Raw genomic sequence first — 21,347 nt, 5'->3', positions numbered from 1 at the left:
CTTGGGGTTTTTTTATGCCCAGCTGCTGCCTTCTCCATTTTACAGAGGTACGTTGATAATGCAGTGGGTTTCTGCAGCTTAATATCACAATATTATGATACCCAGTGTCAGAGCTCTGCAAGTGATGAGTCATCTGTGAACTAAATACTTCAAGAAATAAGATATATGATTGAAAAGGCATTTAAAATTTCAATTTGCTTTGCCTGTAGACTGCATACATTTTTTAAAAAATTAGCACTGAAATGTTGAAAACAATTGATCTCTACTTAAGAGTGGCGTGATACATGCGCATGCATTCAGCATGGCATTAAAACAAGTATTTTTGTACCAGAGTTATAAAACTTGACAGCAAAAAGTAAATTATTTGAAATCTTCTATGGAGTTATAAAAAACTTATATTTTGTTTTGCAAAACAGCAGAAGGCAAGACAATCGAAGAAACAATGGATGGAAACTAATCAAACAGAGAAGCAACCTGGAATTAAGGAGAAACTTCCTAACAATAAAGACAAATAACCAGCTTGTCTTCAGAAATCGTGGGTGCGGTATCACTAGAGGTTTTTAAGAAGACTGGCCAGCCAACTGCCTGCAGTGGTATAGGTCAATGTTGGCGAACCTTTTCGGCACCAAATGCCCAAACTGGAGCACTGAAAACCCGAAGACCAGGTGGCCAGTGCATATGCGCATGCCGTTCACCTGGTCTTTGGGTTTGTGGTGCGCCAGCTGGTCTTCACACACGCTGGGGCACTGGAAACCCGAAGATCAGGAGGACTGGTCAACTGGTCTTTGGGAGCAGCTGGTGATGGCGCGCATGCCCAGAGAGAGAGCTCTGCATGTCACCTCTGGCATGCGTGTGTCATAGGTGTAGGTTCTCCTGCTTGAGCAGAGGATTGGATTAGACGACCTCCAAGGTCCCTTCCAGCTCTATTCTGATTGAAAATGTTTATCTGCCCCTAAGATTTTAAGATTGTTTTACCACTACCCATAGAAAAGAATACCAAGGATCCTTTTGCATATAACATGCATCTTTTGCATATAGTCCAGCAACCTGAAAAGAAGTAAGCAACAGAAATTCATTTTGAGACTTTATTGCATCCATTCCACTCTATCAAAATCAGAATTTCTCCCCTAAGTAGATGGGTTTTCAAAACCATCCAGTTAGTACTCTGAATAGTTTCTCTCTCCCTTTACAAACAAAGGAGTTTCGCTATGGGGAAATGAAATCTGCTCATGCCCATCAATTGTTGGATGAGAGGAGACAAGATGACAGTTAAAATTATGGGGACAAAAGGGAAATATAATACAAGCCTGTCTTTTGCAAAGACGGATCTGCAAAGATTAGATTAGAGTTTGTGAAAATTAGATTTGACCCTAATGCAGCCTCCCCTACCCTGATGAAAGACAGACTTGTTGAGATTTCAGCTTTCAGAATTCCCAGTTACTGGTGGATGGAATTCCAGAATTCTATCTGGAGGACAATGGGTCAGGGAGATATATTGTCATCTTGTGGAATGTAACTTTAACATCATGAATCGTCTGTTTTGATTTTCTTTTTGCTTGTTATCCTTTATAGTGACATCAATGTTTTGAACAGATAGAAAACAATCTCCAGGAAGCAATAGTACAGTTCAAGTTTAATAAGTTATGCATTGGGGTTGTTTACATTCTGATAATATCTTACACTGTACAAATGGAAATCAGGCCGTGTGTGTGTGGGGGGGGCTCTTTTTCCCTTAATAAAAATGGGGGAAAATGTATTCTTATTTATATTAAGAACTTATCTCTACATTTTACTAAACTGATATGTTTTTTTTTAACATTTGAATAAAAAAACTCCTCTAATCCTGCATTTTGTATGTTGCAATATCTAATTGAAGGATTATTGATAAATTGTACAAATAATCTTCTGGGGAAAGTACTGGTCCAGCAGCAACCACAAAAGATTCTAACATATGGTCATCTTTGAAAAACAAGATCAAATTGTAGTTTTACTGTTTATTAGATGATTCATTTCTGCTTTCTGATGATTTTAAGATAATCTTCAAAATTCCATAGCACAGTCATCCATAGCTTCTTTTGGGAAGAGAGAAGGAAGGATGTGGGCTATCTTACCCATGAAACTGAAAGCACAAATTTTTTTTAGCATGATCATTAACTATTTTACTTTTTTAGGTTACTGGGCCAAATAAATGGGCCAAATTCATCTGTGGGTTTTATTTTATTTTCATTTGCCCATGTAACTTGTCTGAAATAAGTTTTTTTCATTCGTATTTTAGGAATTAAAGGTCAATTCACAATTACAGTGAAACAGTTTAACAGACCTGCATTTAACAGATGTTACATGCAATAAACCAAATTTTCATCAGAAGAGTCCTCTGAAATAAAAGACATGTTCAGTGCAATCAGACAAGAAACTTAAATTAGCTTTCATTTTACATAATTTACAGCCAATTGTAAAGGATATAATCTGATGTGAATAACCTAGTTTGCATCTTAACATTAGCACTAAGACAGATCCCTATGGTTGAGCAAACATTGGTCCCATATTTAGTTTTCTTGTTCCTTCCATATCTTACTCAGTAACTCAATACAAGTATGTTTGAAAGGAAACCACAGCCTAGTAGCAACATAAATAACTATGAATGACATAATTTGCAATTTAACAGAAAAGTAGCAGACCTTCTTTCTCCAAAACAGTCCATTAAATTGATGCTTCACTGTATTTCCCAAAAACTCTTTAAACAGTAATGGGAAGAGTCAATAATATGATACATCTACAGAAATAGAAGAGCAAATTTGTCCTAAAAGTCCTTGACTCTCCAATGTTAGAATCACAAAGCCCATTGCCAATGTTTTATCCACCGATGAAGTGACTGAGAGGACTGCCCAGACAAGGGCGTAGATAGTATGAGATCCAGGAAAACTGATGGTTTCCTTTCAGACATACCTGGATAATTTTAGAGACACATAAAAATATATCAACCAAGCTACTGAGGTAACATAATATTCTACTCCTAATACTGAGGAAATGGGAAGGAATAAGAAAAATAAAGACAGAGAACAACATTTTCCACTTTACTCTAGCACAGGGGTGTAAAACTCGTGGCCCTTGGCCTGGATGCTTGACATGCTGGCCACGCCCACCCATTTTATCAAAGGAGGTTGGGAAGTTACAATACATATGTGATGACAACATGATGCTGTGAGTTTGACACCCCTGCTCTAGCGGTACAACTTGATGATAATCCTTATATCAAACTCTCCATTTCCAGTATTTAATCTGAAGTAGTTTTACATTTTCAGTAAATAAGTAATCAGTTGTATACTCAAATAATAAGATCCCTTCCCTATCCAGGTGCAGATTCCCTAACATAGAAATCCATTTATTTTTCTCGTCTGATATTATAAATATTAAGAAGGTAGACATAATTCTTATATTAGTTACATGTCAATCAACACCACTCACAAAAGTGAACAATGAATGAATTTCCTGATGATAATATTTGCTCCCCTTCTACATCTACAGCCATCTATTTGTAAATGGCCCATTTTAAAAAAGATAAAAAGATGTTAAAATGTTGAAAATTATTCTAATGGTCTTCTAAAAGTAGCATTGCAGCTAGAGCTTCCTTAATGACCACAATTGGTATGGCATCTCAGTTGTTGAGCAAAGCAGTTGTTAAACGAGACACCACGAGACTGTCCATGTGCCTGCTTCATTCAATGACTGTCAATCCTGGAACTCCCAGTTCTGGTTCTTAGGTAATTACTTGTTAAGCTGATAAGAGTCCTGGCTAAGGCGTGCCAGTGCATTAGAGGGCATGGGAGACCCTGGGATACTAAAATTCCTCCTTGCTGAAGGCTAACCAGATTCCAGCTGATCCGAGGTTGCTCAGTGGTTAGAGTGCAGTACTGCAGGCTACTTCAGCTGACTGCTAGCTGCAGTTCAGCAGTTCAAATCTCACCGGATCAAGGTTGACTCAGCCTTCCAATCTGGGAAGATGGGTTAAAATGGGGACCCAGATTGTTGGGGGCAATATGCTGACTCTGTAAACTGCTTAGAGAGGGCTGTAAAGCTAAGCAGGATTTTCAGCCCTTGTTGAGGGAGACACTCATCCACAGCCTGCACCAGACCTTCCACCTGCTTGAGGCATTCTTCACTTATCTTACTGTACATACAGTATCTTACTGTACTGCCTATCCTATGAGATTTCAGCTCCCTCTTGCCTCTAGGGATTGGTTAAACAAGCTGCCTACTGAAGCTGTTCTTTTTCTCTCTGCACACCTGAACGAAGACCTTCAGCATGGAGATCTGTTTCTCCACCATGCCAAGGAGTTCGTTTCTCTTCAGCAGACAGCTCTTTCACCCAGTTCCCAGAAACAACAGGGAATCCTCACAGCAGGCCGAACAGCTTGCAATGTTCCATGCTGGAACCCCATTTACTTCCTGGGGAAGCTGGCAGAGAAGATTGCAAATGGAAATCACATGATACCAGGGTGCTTGGCAACCAATCATAAGTGAGAATACCTTTTCCAAAACCACTGTAATTTTGAGGAGCCATTAAAAGAGCAGTCATACATCAAGAACTATGTGTACACTATTTAAGAATCTTCAAACTTTGCTTTGAATTATCACTAAGATTTTCCTTTTCTTCCAAATCCTGAATTATCTTTGGCAGGATATTTATTCTATGCTACCTGAATATTGATTTGAATTATCACTAAGATTCCATTTTCCTTTTCTTCCAAATCCTGAATTATCTTTGGCAGGATATTAATTCTATGCTAAACCAAAATAATTAATTTCAATTGGTTTGAAACCCAGTGTTCAAATGCAATTTTGAATGCTGTCTTTTTAAATCCAGTGTTTTAAGTTCCCCAGAAGTTGATGCAATCAACTTTAATTCCAGATTTCAGCACTTGTAATTTCACACTATTTGCAGATAAGAGACTCATTCCAAATTGCAGAAAAGAAACTACAATTAAACTTACTTCTAATTCCAGCAAAATCAACTACCAAACAGTCAGATATACAACCCCTAACAATATAAAATGGCTAACAACTGACTCCCATTTACAACAGTGACAGTGCCTTAGGGTCATGTGATCCCCTTTTGCAATCTTCTGACAAGCAAAGTCAATGGGGAATCCCGATTCACTTGTTACTAATTTAACAACTGCAGTGACTCACTTAACAAATGTGGCAAGAGAAGTCATAAAATGATGCAAAATTCACTTCGCAAATTTCTCACTTAGCAACATAAATTTTCGGCTCCATTGTGGTCGTATGTACTGTATGTTGAGGACTACCTTTATTAAAAGCTTGCACCAGCATGTCAGTTTTAAACTATGGCACCTTATGAAAATGAAACTTTATCTTAGAAGATTGTATGCTAAATTTTATCTTATAAAATAAACATATTGATGGAAATTAAAAGTACTGATGACTAAGAGATATAAGAACAAGGTATATAGGATGTGCCTAATTACAGTGAACATAATTTTAATGTTTTTAGTCTTTTCTAAAGCTTCAGAAGTAAGGCAAAAGAAGCCTATACTCATTGTCTCTTATGTGTAACTTCCTTTCAAGAAAACTGAGAAAGTGAGATAATAAATGCAAAGGATATCTTTCACTGAAGAGAAGAGAAGATCTAGTTAGGTTTGCATCAATATAAAAAAATCTGGGATGAAGGAACAAGCAGTGAAATTCAACTCCCTCCTCTTGTATCCATGGCCTTGGGCAGCCTGGGTCACTGATTAATTACTTCAACATAGTTTCTTACTTTATTCAAAACAAGGTCATCCTAAAAGTTACAAAATTTCCACGCAAAACAGTTTTCTGTACTGTAACTTTGAGCAATTTTCACATTTTTTTCAGTCAGCTTTTAGTAAACCAAAGTAAGCCTTTAACACAGAGCTGGCTATCATGTCAAATGGCCCTAAAGACTTTGAGTTCTTTCTTCACAAATGTGACATTCACAAAAATATTTCTTTAATCCCATTACAATTTCTTTAAATTATTCTTCTGAGGAACTCTGAAAAGAAAATGTATTATTTCTCCCCACTCCATTTCCATCACAATAGCCCCGTGAGACATTGTTTTGAGAATAATGAGCCCAAATCCCAAATATAGATTTGAATCCTTCAAGCATTTTTTGCATCCTGAATAGAAGCTGAACCAGCTCTACCTTTCCAAAGTTTAAATGTCATTGATTAGTTAATAGCAGTTCCTGAAAGAAACTGAAAAGGCAAGATTAATCATAACTAAGACAAAGTGATGTGCCATATATGGCTTTGTTTATCTTTGGTCAAATGTTATTCCTCTGATTTGTGTTCAAATGAAATGTTTTGAGATGTCACTCAAAATTAGACTTGATCCTGACTTTTTATATCAGTTTCACACACCCAAGATTTAATGTACTTTCAGATGCCATATTAGGGTTCCCAAAATAATTTCCCTCCAGATATCAAAGACTACACTTCCCAGAATTCATAGTCAATATGGTAAAAGCCATAGAGAACTGAAAACTGAGGAAGTCCTATCTTTCATTCAGGGATGTGCAGTCAGCGAAGGCAGGGGAGGCAGAGCCACACCACTGTCATCATGAAAAGAAAAAAAATGTAAAAGGAAAAAGGCAAGAGCTGAGGTCAGGCTGAGCTAGTTGCTGCCAGAGTCACTGTGGATGACTGCTTAACTGTTTAAAAAAGCCTCTAAAAAGTACCCACTACAGGAGGAGGCAGGAGAACGACTTGCCTCATCTTTTATGATCACTCGAGCAGAGTTAAGCAAGGGTTAAAAGCCGAAGAATTCCTGACGTAAATGAGGCACGTCATTCTCCTGCCTCCTCCTGTAGACGGCACATTTTTAGAGGCTTTTTTAAACAGTTAAGCAGAGTCATCCACAGTGACTCTGGCAGCAACTAACTCAGCCTGACCTCAGCTCTTGCCTTTTTCCTTTTACATTTTTTTTTTCTTTTCATGATGGCAGGCAAGAGCAGAATTGAAATCCTCTCTTGAAACAGTTGGAAAAGGTACGTGTGGGTCGGAGGGAGGAATTCAAACTTCATCCTCCTGGTCCGGGGCTTTGGGCAAAGGCTGGAGGGAAGTGCTCTCCCTCCCCAAGTGTAGTTTGATTGCAGGCAGTGCCACGTTGTCTTTTCAAACCTGTAATCAGTGAAGCTGGGCTGGATCCTTCCGGGGCTGGGGGAAAGTGTGTGCACTCCAGTATGGCTCTTTGACTGGCTTCCTGCCTCCTCCTGTGGTCTCCCTGACTCCCTCCAATCCAACTTTGTGTGTGTGTGTGTGTGTAAGTGCTTGTTTGAGAGAGTTTGTTTGAATGAGAAAGGGAAGGGTGTAGGAGAGATAGTCCAATCCAACCTTTGTGTCTGTGTGTGTGTGTGAGAGAGAGAGAGAAAGAGAAAGAGGGAGAGGGGAGGGAGGGAGGAAGGAGGGGAAGGGAGAAGAAAAAGAATGAAGGAAACCTATTTAGCAAAGGAGAAAAACAAATGCTGTTGCTTTAAATTAGAACTGAGCATGCCTGGCTGTGGAATTCTGGGAGTTGAAGACCACAAGTCTAAAAAAATTGCTGCCTTACCAGCCATAAACCTCACCGCACGTCACTGCTTTCATTAGACTTAATCAGCAAGACCAATGAAGAGAGATGATGAGAACTACAATGCAGCAGTACCCAACACTCCATCTCCCATTGTCTCAAATTAACAGCTCTACTGAAAAGAAATATTGAACCAAAGCTCAAATTTTATATTTAAAGGAAATAAAACAATATATTTAGAAAAGAATTTTAGTATTGTTCATGAACCTACTTGTTGTCTTGTCAGAATAAGGAAAATCCTACCATTAAGATGACAGAGATTATTTCAAAAGTTGTAGGCTTCACAAAGCTTCTTTTTCTGCTCTGAGCCCATTACTAAAATGAAATATTGATTGATCATAATTCTCAGAAGGCCAACATTTCCATCTGATTTAAATTGGATACTGCAAAACTACTACATGATGTATTGCCAGCAATGGTATACATACCCAATTTTCAAACAGATGGTCTTCCACAATTAATTTGCCACCTTCAAGTCAGAACACAGGATGTCAATTAAATTAATAGAAAATGCAATATTAGATGCTGCTGTCTTAAAATAAACTGAAGGTCCTGTCACCCGCCCTCCCCAGTATAAAAACCTGTACCATCTAGTATAAAACTGCAGCTTCAGTTTCACTGACACCCAGTAGATCTTGCCCTTTGTTTCAAAAAGTATGTCAAATTCAAACGCAAGTATCAGTTATGCACTGCCAAAACAAGATTAGGTTACAATTCAATGGCAACATGACCGTTTCACTCTCTAGTAAGAAAACTGATTTATTTTGATAACATGTATGCATGAACTGATATGATTTGATTCTTTAAACAAAAATGCCATATTATCAGGCATTGCTCACCGTTTACTTTTTCATTCTTCTGCTTATTAACGTATTATATGGAAGACAGTGTGTGTGTATGTATGTGTGTATCAGAAAAGGTTGTAAAATTTGGCATGAATCACTTAACAACTGCACCACTTAGTGATGGACAATCCAGTCCCAAATATGGTTGTTAAGTTAAGGAAAAAAAATATGGTGTGGAGAGGAAACAGCACTTTACAGTTAGGTGAGAACTGAGCATGCTCAAAGGGATTAAAATGGGAGCAAACAGAAGTAGATGAAGAACTATGCAATGCAGTTTTCAGTGGGAAAGACATGATCTTTACACTTTACAAGTTTAAAAAACTACGTTTAAAAAGCAAAACTATTTTTAGGAGCATAAAAAGACTTCGTTTCACTTACAGCCCATTTATAGTTCCCAGTTCTTATGACCACATAATAACTAGAAGTCAAGAAGCCACCTGATTTTCTTTGATGAGACCACCTGGAAATAGCTTTACAAAACTAGCCTATATGAGCCAATTTTCAAGCAATAATTATGAGAACTCTAACTAATTTAGTATTTGTTATAGGTTTAACTGTATCTATGGAGCTCATCCAAACTTTTCCAGCTTTCTACAACTATGAATGTCATAGAACTCATATTGTTATTAGTTCCCCCTAAAAGATTTCAATTTGTTTTTCAATTGAATTGTACATCTTATATGCTATGTTAAATTCCGAAATGATTTACCTTGGTTTAACTTTTTTACATCTAAAAACCTGGCATTTTAACAGTGGCGTGTGGACTTTCTATATCCACTGTATGTTCAATTTCCATTCATATAAAACATTTCAGAATTTAGCAAAAGATAGCACCTGGCCAACCTTGTCAATGAAGAGAAAGCAAAGTAATTAGATGGGAGATTACCAGGGGATTTCCAGGGTAGAAAATGAACTAGATCAGTGATGGCAAACCTTTTAGGCACTGAGTGCCAAAAAGGTCACACGGAAACGTCACATGCACATGTGCATGCTCGTTGGGACTGCACTCCGGAAAAGCCAAACACCCAAGTTCTAGCACTCATGCATGCCTGACGATCAGTTGGCTGGCATGCATGCGCATACTGGTTTTCAGCACGGCCGCACATGTGAAGGACAGCTGATCACCGTGCGTGCATGCGCACCAGAAACCTGGGTGACATGGCTTTGTGTGCCACTTTGTGCACGCGTGCCATAGGTTCGCCATCATGGCCTTAAGGGTCCCCAATAATAATACAGTATTTGTATTTCAGATAAATTGTATTATAAGTGTAAATGGCAGATCATCTTGGATACTTAGTTATTGTTAAATTGGTAAATTGTGTCCAATTCCTCACAATCCCATACACCATAGCATTGCCAGGCCACCCTGTCCTACTGTGTGTCCCCGAGTTTTCCCACACCCATGTCTACAGTATTGAGGACACTATTTAAGAGTCTCATCTTCTGCCATTCCCTTCTCCTTTTACCTTCGATCCTTCCCAATATCTGCATCTTTTCTAATGAGTCCACACTTCTCATTTGGTGGCCAAAGTATTTGAGCTTCAGCCTCATATCTGTCCTTCCAAAGAACAGTCAGAGGTGATATCCTTTGGGATTAACTCATTTGATCTTCTTGCAGTCCAAGGGACCCTCAAGAGTCTTCTCCAATACCACAATTCAAAAGGAAAACAAACAACAGCCAAATACTCTTCCCAGAACCTTTTACTTCTCTGTTATCAATAGAAGGCTACCCAAAACATTTTATGGAAAAATAGATGTTCTCATCAATAAATAGGTGGCCATCTTTTTCTGTGCAATTATCCAGAAAGGACAACATATATCAACACAGTGGCTAGTGTTTTATCCATGAAAAGTGCTGCATTAACTAGTTGCTTCAATAGCAGAAACAATAGTAGTAATGATAATAACATACAATCTTTGGAGCAGTTTGTAAATCATTAATTCTAATGTTTGAACACTATGAAAAGACTTAAACCCATGCAGATTATCAAGATTTGTTATGAAAAATTTACATGGGAGCACTATTAAATAAATAAATATAATCAAGAAAGAAAAAAAAAGCCATGACTGCCTTCTCTGTCATATTAACTGCTCTACGGAATAACATTCTTCCAATGATTTGGATGGCCCTGAACATACTGATTTTTCAAAAGGGCTAGAAAAGTTTTGGCTCTTCCTTCTCCACTGGGCTAGAGTATGGGATAAATCTGTCCAAAAAACTGGAGGGACTAACTTGCTATGGTTGATCTCATTTTTCTGTTTTGGTGTGCTGTGCTTTTTATTATTATTATTATTCCTTGAGTTTTTATTACTCTAATGACAGGTAAGCCACCCAGAACCACTTTTGTGAGTTTAGGGGAGAGGGCACAAAAATCAAATAAATAAAATCAGATTTTTCACATTCTGTCCATCTTATTTTAACCAACAGCTTAATGCTTTGGATTTAGAATCTGTGGTTATTTTTTTCCAAATTCTTGCAAAATCGGCATAGTTGGAGAAATACTAAATGTTGAAGATCTTGATCTATCTGTAGTGGCTTGCAAACAATACGCCATTTCATTACAAATTAGGCCTTATTTGTGTATTACTCAAAAATGGGAATGGGGTTATCCCTGTAAACATCAAGAACATAATAAAAGGCATTCTATGCATAAGTATTTCCTCATGTGTATGAGATCCTGTGATCCAAGCTCAAAGCATCAGGATAGAGGCAGTGTGACCATATAATATATAGGTAAGCCAATGGCTTATCCATACTTAAACATTTAATGTACTACATATGTGTGATGCATGAATAAAGCTTGGCACTAGAAAATGCAATGGGAAACTATTTCTATATTGTTGCCAAGAAAAATACAGAAACTGCCCATGAAACCACTAGGAATCAAACTCAACTGGAAGGAGATTTTACCTATAGTTAATGGCTTCAAAGCCGATATTCCTCTAGGTAATTATTTATAGAACTATTGTTTTACATAGTGAGGGGGCCTATAACCAGAAAATTTTAGTGAGTTCAGAGATGATGATGAATAGATGTCCATTGCAAGTTGGAATACGTTCTTCAAAAAAAAAGAAATAAGTCTGGCCTCATTGCATTAAAAGTTGTATTCTGAAATCAAACTGGGAATTAAGTTTTCAGGTAGCCTATGACAAGATATGATACCCAGAGTTACATATCACTTTTGACTCTTTGGGGAATTGACTGCATAGACAAACAAATACAGAAAGAAAGAAAGACGGAAGCAAACTATTCATCATTGGGAAAAAACATTTTAAAGAAACAACATGAACAGAAAAATCTTTAATACAGATTGCTTAGAAAACACAATTAAATGCTTCATTTATGCCATACAACATAATCCAAATTCTAGTAAAAAGAACATTTGGAGCTTTATTTGTTAGAAGATGAATACAAAAGGTAGATGGCAAAAATGCATTCAGTGCACATTAGCCCTCCCAGTGACTTCACAATAAAATGCTACTGCTAGAATATCCTGAATATAGATTCAAAATGGTCTCTGCACACATTTTATGCAGATTAATACAAGCACATAATAAAAGCACTGGTTGAGTAAGCATGAGATCTAGATTCTACACAGATGAGTCTGTAAAAACACATGGTGGTTAATAAAAATAAATAGTGCAAAAAGAAGGCAGTATGGGTCAAAAGATTCCTCCATACATTTGTAACATTTCCTAAAGAAAAAGAAACCATGTGTATGCTCTGAGCTTTGTAACCAACTAAATGTCACACTTTTTATATATGAAGAGCAAAGGGTTTTGTTCCTTAGCAGCCCTTCTCTGAAAGAAAAGAAGTATTTTGATTTATGAAATACAGGCTGAAATGAGGATTAATACCACCATCAGCAGCGTAGCTTTCAACATCAAGAACTGAACGTTTGTGGCTTTTGAGTTGCAGATATCTAGAATGAAGTTATGTTTAAATAGGTTTAATTCTCATGATCACAGAGATAGTGCAGGAACAGAACATGGTGAAACATACTAATGGTGTATATACTAATTTCATTAGTATGTTTTCATTTTTAGTCTCATTACCAAGGCAATATAGAATTTTTATATTTGAAAATGATAGATTTGCATTGGACTGTGCAAATGGAACCAGTCTACCAAATCCATCATTCACTAAAATCAAGACAATAATATGTAGGTTATGTTTCTTATATAAATCCAGATTAATCTTAGCTTTCAAATGCATTATAGGTCCACAAAGCTAAATAGTTTTTATCCCTGCACTAAAAGTAACAGAACATGTAATATAACTGTACACTGACTTTGTTTAAATAGCACACATGGTTTATGCTATTTATATAAATGTAAATTTTCCCATCCTTTCTTCTGATTCATTTAAATGTATGAGCAACTTTAAATGCATCATCCTTTTAACAGAATTAATGAGAACGTGCCATGGCAGCCATGGCTACCATAGTGTTCAAAACATCTTTTTTTAAAAAAAATTCTGAAAGTAACTAGAATAAAGCCTCTTCCACACATAAAGCTAGAACAACATTTTCTGTGAATGAATGAGTACTCATTATTTAGTTCTGAACTCCTGATATAATAAAGCCTTTGGCAAAAAAAGAGAGAGAGCTTCAAACACTTTCTATTATGCAGATGGAATGAACACATCATCAAAGCTTATGCTGCTAGAAACAGAAAGGATGCATCAAGTGACTCAGGCCATTCTAGAATGTAAAGAATTTTAATGACAAGTTTTTATCCTTCTTAACAATATTCAAAATCACACCACAAATGGGGGGGCTCAAATCAAAACTTTACAATTTATACTATTTTCCTTGAGATTGTGTGAGAGAAAAATTAAGTTAAAACAGAGGAGGGGGGGAGGAGGAGGAGGAAAAGTGTTTAGCATTGCAATTTGTTGTGTAGGTAAAACTCCAAAGGAAACAAAAAACTATTAAAAGTATTTATTATATTCACTATACAGAGGGAGCAAAACTAATTTTTGCTGAGTACTGTTTATATAACACAGAGGGAGAGATAGAGAGAGGTGTGTTGATAAGATTTATCGTCTACATGAACAACAGGAATAAATCCTTTTTGACAATAAGAAAATGTTACTTTTAGAACTGACATTAGAAAATATCAGTTCCTATATCAGTATTAAAGGCTCTTTGTTTACCATCTCTGTATATCAATATGTTTACAATATAAGGAGTACATTTTAAATTTTGAGGCCTTTAAGATTTCCCTGTTAGGAAGCTGATAACATAAATACATTAAAAAAAATCACACTCTTTGACTTCATTGATTATGGCATTTATTATTTTGTTTTCCAACATTCTTTCAACATGGATTTCTGAAAGTAGGAACACACAATTTGCTTTAACTACAGCTTTGTTTTTCTATATGTGCATTAAAATCATGTTTTCATCTTGCTATTTGTAATTATATAAATAATCACATCAACATTGCTTTTACCCAGTCTTCCAAATGAATAATTCCAATATTCAGTCAATTTTCCAATCACCATTATTGGATGCATATTATTGCATATATGCAAAAGAATTCCGGTGTAATAGTGCAATTTCTCTACAAAGGCATGATAATATTGGTAGTGATATGAAAGCTAACAGACCAAGAAGGCCTTAAATGAAGGACTTGTTGATTAACTGAAAAACAGAATAAAATGTAAGTAACCAAAAATGCTAATTCAGTCATGCAGACAATGATATGACATTTTTCACTATGTTTTAATGTGCCAAATCACTCATGCATGATTAACAGAAAGGACTAAGCATTCAGACTGAAAAAAATGGAATTCAGTATGCAATAGCAAAGCTACATCGATACTTATTTCAAAATGAGAGAAAATTTTATGGTAAGAGCTGGAATGAAACTAGGAGAAAATACTAATCACAGCCAATTCTCTTACAAGCTAGAACAAGGAAATCTATCTTCCTCTCATTAGTACTCCATTGGCACAAATTAATTAAATTAAAATAGCAATATTTTTATTATAATTATTTTCAATATATTAACTAGAATATTTCTTACAAGCAGTATAAAAATTCCCAACACAAAGTAATTCCAAAACCTTCCTTCCCTCTATCCCCAACATAGGAGCTGTGGTGGCACAGTGGTTAAAGTGCAGTACTACAGGATATTTCTGTTGACTGCCAGCTGACTGCAATTTGGCAGTTCAAATCTCCCCAGGCTCAAGGTTGACTCAGCATTCCACCCTCCTGAAGTTGGTAAAATGAGGACCCAGATTGTGGGGGGCAATATGCATACTCTGTAAACTGCTTAGAGAGGGCTATGAGCACTGTAAAGTGGTATATAAGTCTAAGTGCTATTGCTAAGTGCTAGTGCTATTTCAAAATACGTTATCCTTGGGCACTTGGGTCCCATACAAATAGTCTGTAATGTAAAACTAGTCCAAGCTTTTGGCTCTACACATTTTCTGACTAATACTATGGAGCACTATGATTTCATAACTATGTGTAACATGTCAGCTACAGAAACAACACGTTTGCTGCACACCAGAGCCAAGGTGGCGCAGTGGTTAAATGCAGCACTGCAGGCTACTGCTAGATCAGCAGGTCAGCGGTTCAAATCTCACCGGCTCAGGGTTGACTCAGCCTTCCATCCTTCCGAGGTGGGTAAAATGAGGACCCAGATTGTTGGGGGCAATATGCTGACTCTCTGTAAACCGCTTAGAGAGGCCTGAAAGGCCTATGAAGCGGTATATAAGTCTACTGCTATTGCTATTGCTATTACCATTCAATATAGTTTTTTGAAAATAAAAAATTAAACATCCTAATTCTAGATATAAGATAAGGAGTAAAGAGTCAGTTTTACATACAGTCAAAAACAGAGACTTTAATTTACTTTCAGAAGTTTTCTCAAATAAATAATTAAGCAGCAAATGGGATATGACATTTACCATCTTGAGTCTACGCATCCTTACTACACAATCATATTTTACATTATAGTGGTGGGATTGGGGTTTATTTTACATTCTGTTGAAAGGCAAGAGAAGTGCAGTTTACAAAATCCAAATGACCAGCAAATAATAGTAAAGACTATTCTGTATATCTTTGATATCATTTATGGTTATCAGGATTTTTGCAGCTCAGATCTGATAGGCCTAAGACAGAAAATTGGACCTTCTGCTCTATAGAGATTCAGTGAGAGTACATAATGCATAATTTTTTACTATCATCATAAAAACTTATGGTTTTTTAAAGAAGAAGTTATAATTTTCTCCCCACTTTCTGGGCATATAAATTTTGTGTACTGTAAAATTTATTGAGTTTTTCTCTGTGAAGGAAATAAAAAGTGAACGTTAATCATTGGTTGATTGATTGATTGATCATGTGCCATCAAGTTGTTGCTTTTTAATGACCACATAGATTTATATTATAAATACCAATTTATATCATAGAATCACAGGGCTGGAAGGGACTTTAGAGGGCTTCTAGTCCAACTCACTGTTCAAGGGAGGATTCTTTATACCATCTTGGACAAATGGTTGTCCATTTTTTTTCCCTGAAAACCTCCAATCATGGTGCACTGACTCTGATAACCAGACAAACTTCTACCCATTGCTTCTTGTCCTGCCCTCAGGTGCTATGGAGAATAAATTGATGCCCTCTTCATAGTATTACAACTTTCAGGAGAAAGAAACAATATTTTCAGTTTATAACATGCTCAAAAATGAAAAAATGAAAGAAGTATGTGCAACCTTGGGCCTGAGGGCTCTGCTCTGTTTCTAAATATCCATCTGAAACAACAGGCCCATATTTTGGCTTTTGCAAACTAAAATGATTCCATAGAAGGCAAACTCTATAAAAACAAGGACCACTTCACATATAAATAGATTTATATATGAAGCTCATCCATATCTAGGAAACAAGTGTATAAAAGGGCTACCAAAAAGAAGACAATTGGAAGATGATAATAAATACTTACAACTGTTACTCTTTGCTGTCATTTAATCCATATTTTTGCAACTCAAATCATTATAAAATATATTAAATGTGAAGAAGTGAGGAAGTAAGGATAATATTTATCTTAATTAAAGGAGAAATATATTTCCAGGGTAGCATACAATTACTTTATTAAGAATAAAATGACATTAATAATCTATCATTAAACAGAGGTCACTAATCAGCTTCAACACAAGAGGATAAAAAGTATTAAATATTTAAAAGAAAGGGAAATAAAGTTTGGCACCAAAATACCAATGGCAAACAGTAGTAGTAGTAACACTAGGAAGATTGAAAAACTAATGTGGATGTTCAGCTCTTCTTTCAGATATCAATATACAAATAAGCAGGCTTATAAATGTTTTTGCTACTATTCACATGTGAGCTCATTTGCATGTCCACATTCAAAATGCTAACAAGAACATTTATTCAGCTTAACCAATAATGATCAAGAGTTCTGTAACATAGGTCAAAAATATTAAATTCTACAGTATTAGAGACTGAGTGTCAAAGAGGAAGAAAAACTTTCTCAAAATTAACTACTGAATTTATAGAATTGATAATGAGGATTCTTGTGATACATAAATTAAATGAGAGATTTCATGCTAAGAATATCACCTTCTATCATGGCACAAAATTATGTCAAAATTTTAAGATGCTTGATACAGACTATTTCCTGAAAAAGCTGGTTCATTCACTGTATCAGAAGTATTAATTAGCCTAAGGAAAACAAATGTATTTCTGCTATACCCTCCATTTCAGCTATTTACACATGTTGGGTTCCACACACATTTCCTCCTTCTCTCTACCCACTCACAAAAGAACAAAAATCACTGTTTAGAAGAAGTCTGGACTTAAAATTGTAATCATGGTTGGAACTATATGAAATCTCTCTCTCTCTCTCTCTCACACACACACACACACACACACACAAACCCCTACATGAAATCATTAAGACCTAAGCCTGATTTGAAGGAGACCTTACATTTTTTGGGGGGAAATATTTTTGGTCTTTCAACATAAAAATATGTTCTGAGTTTTTTCTTGTTTGAATTCTTGGAGAACATGAAGAAAAGGGAATTGTTAGGCCTGCCTAATTTATTTCAATCTTCTCCAAACCAGCATTCTTTTAATTATAGCAACTCAAAACTGCCCTGATTCATTCTAAACTACAATGTAAGGAAAGGCAAAAACTACAAACACATTTTTCCCTTTTCATTCAGGTCCCATTGAAATTTATTTTATTTTTCTTAAGCTTCAACTGAAACATTCCTTCAATTCTTACTATTCAAGGACACCTCTCTTTTGCTAACAAACTGCGCCTATGATTCTCTGGCTTTCTCAAATTGCAGGACCTTTGGCATGGAGCCAATCCACTGATCTAGCTGTAAAACATCTATCTCGAAGGAATACAGGTAGGCAACCTGTGATCTTCAATTTGAATCAGGTAAGAAGAAAAGGGCAAAAGAAAAAAAATGGGCAAGGCAATCAAAACAGAGCAACCAAAGAAGATAGAAGCAAGAGGAAAGCTTTCTGCAAGTTATCAGTTTAGAACTCATGAAAAGCCCATCTATCTTTTCCGTGGAAGTCTTGCAGATGAAGAGGAAGAGAAAAGAATAGCAGAAAGAAACTGGGTAATTCATCTACTTTTGGCACTAGCCCACCCACAATAACAGAGCCTCTTACAATTATCCTGAAGGGAACGAAGCCCTTCAAAATGAAACTCTCTTCCTCTGTTTTATAGGCAGTGATAACATCTTTGTAGAACACAGGGCAAGACTGAGAAAGAAGATTTAGATACTGCTTCAGTTGCAATCCATTTTTCTTTGTGCACTGGAGTTTGCTAGGATAGAACTTTGTTGCATGTTCTCATTATGTAAATAAAATTTGAAAGAAGTGGAATAAAGTCAAATAATAGTACAATGTACTATGTGTATGCGTGCGCATGCGTGCATGCACACACACAAACACACACTCACATATATATATATCCACATACATACACTACTGGCTGTGTTTTCTTCCCTCTCTTTTTCTAAGATCTTGGTAACAGTGGCAACAGCAGCACCTCGTGGCAGAGGTCAGTATTTTGTATATGATCATTTGCATCACTTCATCCAGAGTGTTATCAATCAAACTTGAACTTAGCTTTAGCAGAAAAAAAACTGATGAAGAATTTTGCAGGATGAAGTCTGTCTCTTTAGCACTACAGGAAAAGATGATCTTAAAAAAGGTGAATTAAAGGAAAATATCTTTATGCTAATTGCAACAAGTGTATTCCCAACATGTGGAAGATGATTTTAGATCCCAGAGAATTATTTTCCATGGGGCCTACAAGTTTCTTCTGATGTGCATCACATTTCGCCTCTTCTTTTGATTCGCAATTACAATTTTAGAGGTTTATATTATAACTGATTAGGTGCACAAATATCTTGATATTATCTCTTGAAACTACAATGTTTGAGCTCCTAAAACACAAAGAATTTCTGAAGGTATTTGGGGTTATTTTCCTCTTCTACAGATTGATATTGCATGGCTTTTCAAATGTTCTTTGTGTCAGCAAGTAATTCTTTGTTAAACATTGTTAATGTTTTAGTAAGTAAAGGATACTTAAATACATTTCAGAAATAACTGTTTACTGTAATATATAAACTGACACATATTTAGTAAAGCTTAGGTTTCAGAATATAATTAGATGTTTTCATGGGGATGGGAGACATCAGCATCGAAAACCTATGCTATTTTGAAGAAATCATTATACCATAGAAACAAAACAACCTCCTCCCTTTACTGAGATGTCACAACTTTCATTACTTTTGTAAAAGCACCTGATTATCAACAACATCAACATTTTCATGCTTAATTAAATGATCCACAGATTCAGTTGAATTATTTTATTAAAATGTTGCAATGCTGTAATTCTCAACCTGAAATGATGGCTACTCATATGAAGTATTGACATTCTGATTATGTTCAACTCTTTCTCCTGTTATTGCCTAAAGCACTATAAACGCTCAAATATTCCTGAGCAAATGTTGGGGTTTTTCCCCCCCCTTTCGCTTCCTCACACACTAAAAGAGTAAAAGGCTTGTGGTGGCAACACAGCAAAATCTAGGTTAGTAAGGTTTTTGTGCTATATGCTAGATTTTATTAAATAGTCAGAAAACTGTCCTTTCAGTTATATTTAACAGGAATAATTGTGGGATTAGGAAAAAGACAACAGAAGAGTCTGACAACCATGAGCCAAGAATCTGAATCCTGTGTTAAGGAAATGCTAATCATGAGCATATAAATTGGTTTAGTTTCTAACCAGAACATATTGTACAAAAAACCGAAATCCAGGTTTGCAGCCTTGCCAATATGCTGATCCCTTTGAGCAAGACGAGAAATTTATTCAGGAAAAAAAAATACTCACCCTAAAGTATTCCTCCCTTAGCTTATACATTTTCCATCAAGAACCAGAGCCAGGCATGGAAGGAAAACACTTAAAACCAGGCAATCCACTCCCCCCACCCCATCCCCAAAGTACATTTCTTCTAAAAAGCCTATATCAGAATTTTAGCTGTTGGTTTATTTTCCCTCCCACTTATAATAGTGTTTACCAAAACTAAGCTATGTGATCAGGGGTCTGAAGTGACCTCTCAACCAACAACCAACTGCCCCTCCTCCTCCTCCTCCTCCTCCTCCCACCCTCACGCGTTCACCCTCTACACCCGCTTTTGCTTCCAAGATGGGAAAGACTTTCAGCCTTTAAGCAGGCAGCCTTGGTGCTGTTTAAGTAAAGCAGATTTGAAATTCCCTCCTGCAGGATGCCGCCGCTCGCTTGCCACCTTCAACACTCAGCCTCCCAGAGGAAAAGAAGTTTTCAACGCCCGTTAAATGTTAGGTTAGGATGGGTTGGGTAGAACTGGCTCTCTTTTCGCCTTCAAGTTTGGCCCTTCAGCCAAGCCAAGCGACCCGGGCACCAGGATTTTAGGGAAGGGGCTGCTCTTTGCCAAAGGCTGCGGCTCCCCCCCCCCCCAATATCGATTGAGCTTGCCAATCTCAAGCGGGGCAAAGGGCTCGGGGAAGGTCGGGGCTCGGGGGGGGGTGTCATTAAACCAACTCCTTGTCCTGCCCGATCTGTGAGGGCGCGATAAAGTCCCGGGCAGTGCAAAAGCGGCAAAGGGTAACTCCCCCTCCCCGCCGCCCACCTCCGCCGGTGCGGGGCAAAGGGGCAGCAGTCCCGAAAGGGGATTCGGGGGGAAAGGGGGGTGCGGTGACGATGGGGAGCGGGGCGAGACTTCGTCCAGACCGTACCATCCTCAGTCGCTCGCATCCTCCCCCCCCCCTGCCCTGGCGTTTGCACCCGTCTCCCCCTCCCTCCGCCCCTCGTTACCTTGTTGCAGTGGTAATAGTCCAGGGGGCCCAGGCAAGGGGGGTCGGCCCCGGGCAAAGAACCAACGGCGGTGGGGGCGGAAGGGTAAAACCTAACGTCCATGCCGGGACTGCGCGCTGAGGAGGAGAAAGAGGTGGCGGCAGCGGCAAGAGGAGGCTCCAGGGGGCATGGAACCGGCTCCTCCGGCGGCGGCTGCTCTGCCTCTGGCTCAGGGCGGGCGGGAGGAAAGGGGAGGAGAGGCGGGGAGAGGGAGAAGGGGAGGGCGCGCAGCCCAGAGCCAGCTCCTCTCGCACTCTATTGTTCCAGGCACCGAGGCAGGGGGTGGGGGAGGAAGGAGGGGGAGGGGAAGAGCGCCCGGGACCTGCTCGGGCTGGGCTGGGTCAAGCCTCTCCCTGCAGCCTTTCGGACCGCGCGTTGGGACCCGCCACGGGGCAGCTCCAAACACCCGCGCGCTGCTCGGGACTTGCCCTGCCTGGGCAAGCAAGCCAACAGGAGAGGGCCCGGCGTGTAGGGCAGGGTCCGTAGGGAAAAAAAAGAGTGAGCTGG

At 37.9% G+C, this 21,347-nt stretch overlaps 1 protein-coding gene across 1 annotated transcript in view; it reads right to left on the bottom strand.

Moving 5' to 3' along the window:
- Positions 1–21,109, bottom strand: part of LOC116509741 (TOX high mobility group box family member 2-like) — a 207,689-nt gene extending 186,580 nt beyond the window's left edge. The window contains 1 exon segment of the mRNA XM_032219030.1: positions 20,802–21,109. Within this exon segment, the coding sequence (XP_032074921.1) occupies positions 20,802–20,903 (102 nt within the window). The 5' untranslated portion in view covers positions 20,904–21,109.
- Positions 21,110–21,347: the final 238 nt, after the last annotated feature.

This window comes from Thamnophis elegans, chromosome 5 (genome assembly GCF_009769535.1).
Source record: "Thamnophis elegans isolate rThaEle1 chromosome 5, rThaEle1.pri, whole genome shotgun sequence".
Taxonomy (NCBI): domain Eukaryota; kingdom Metazoa; phylum Chordata; class Lepidosauria; order Squamata; family Colubridae; genus Thamnophis; species Thamnophis elegans.
The sequence above is the reverse complement of the archived record's forward strand: the minus strand, read 5'-3'. Positions and strand labels throughout refer to the sequence as shown.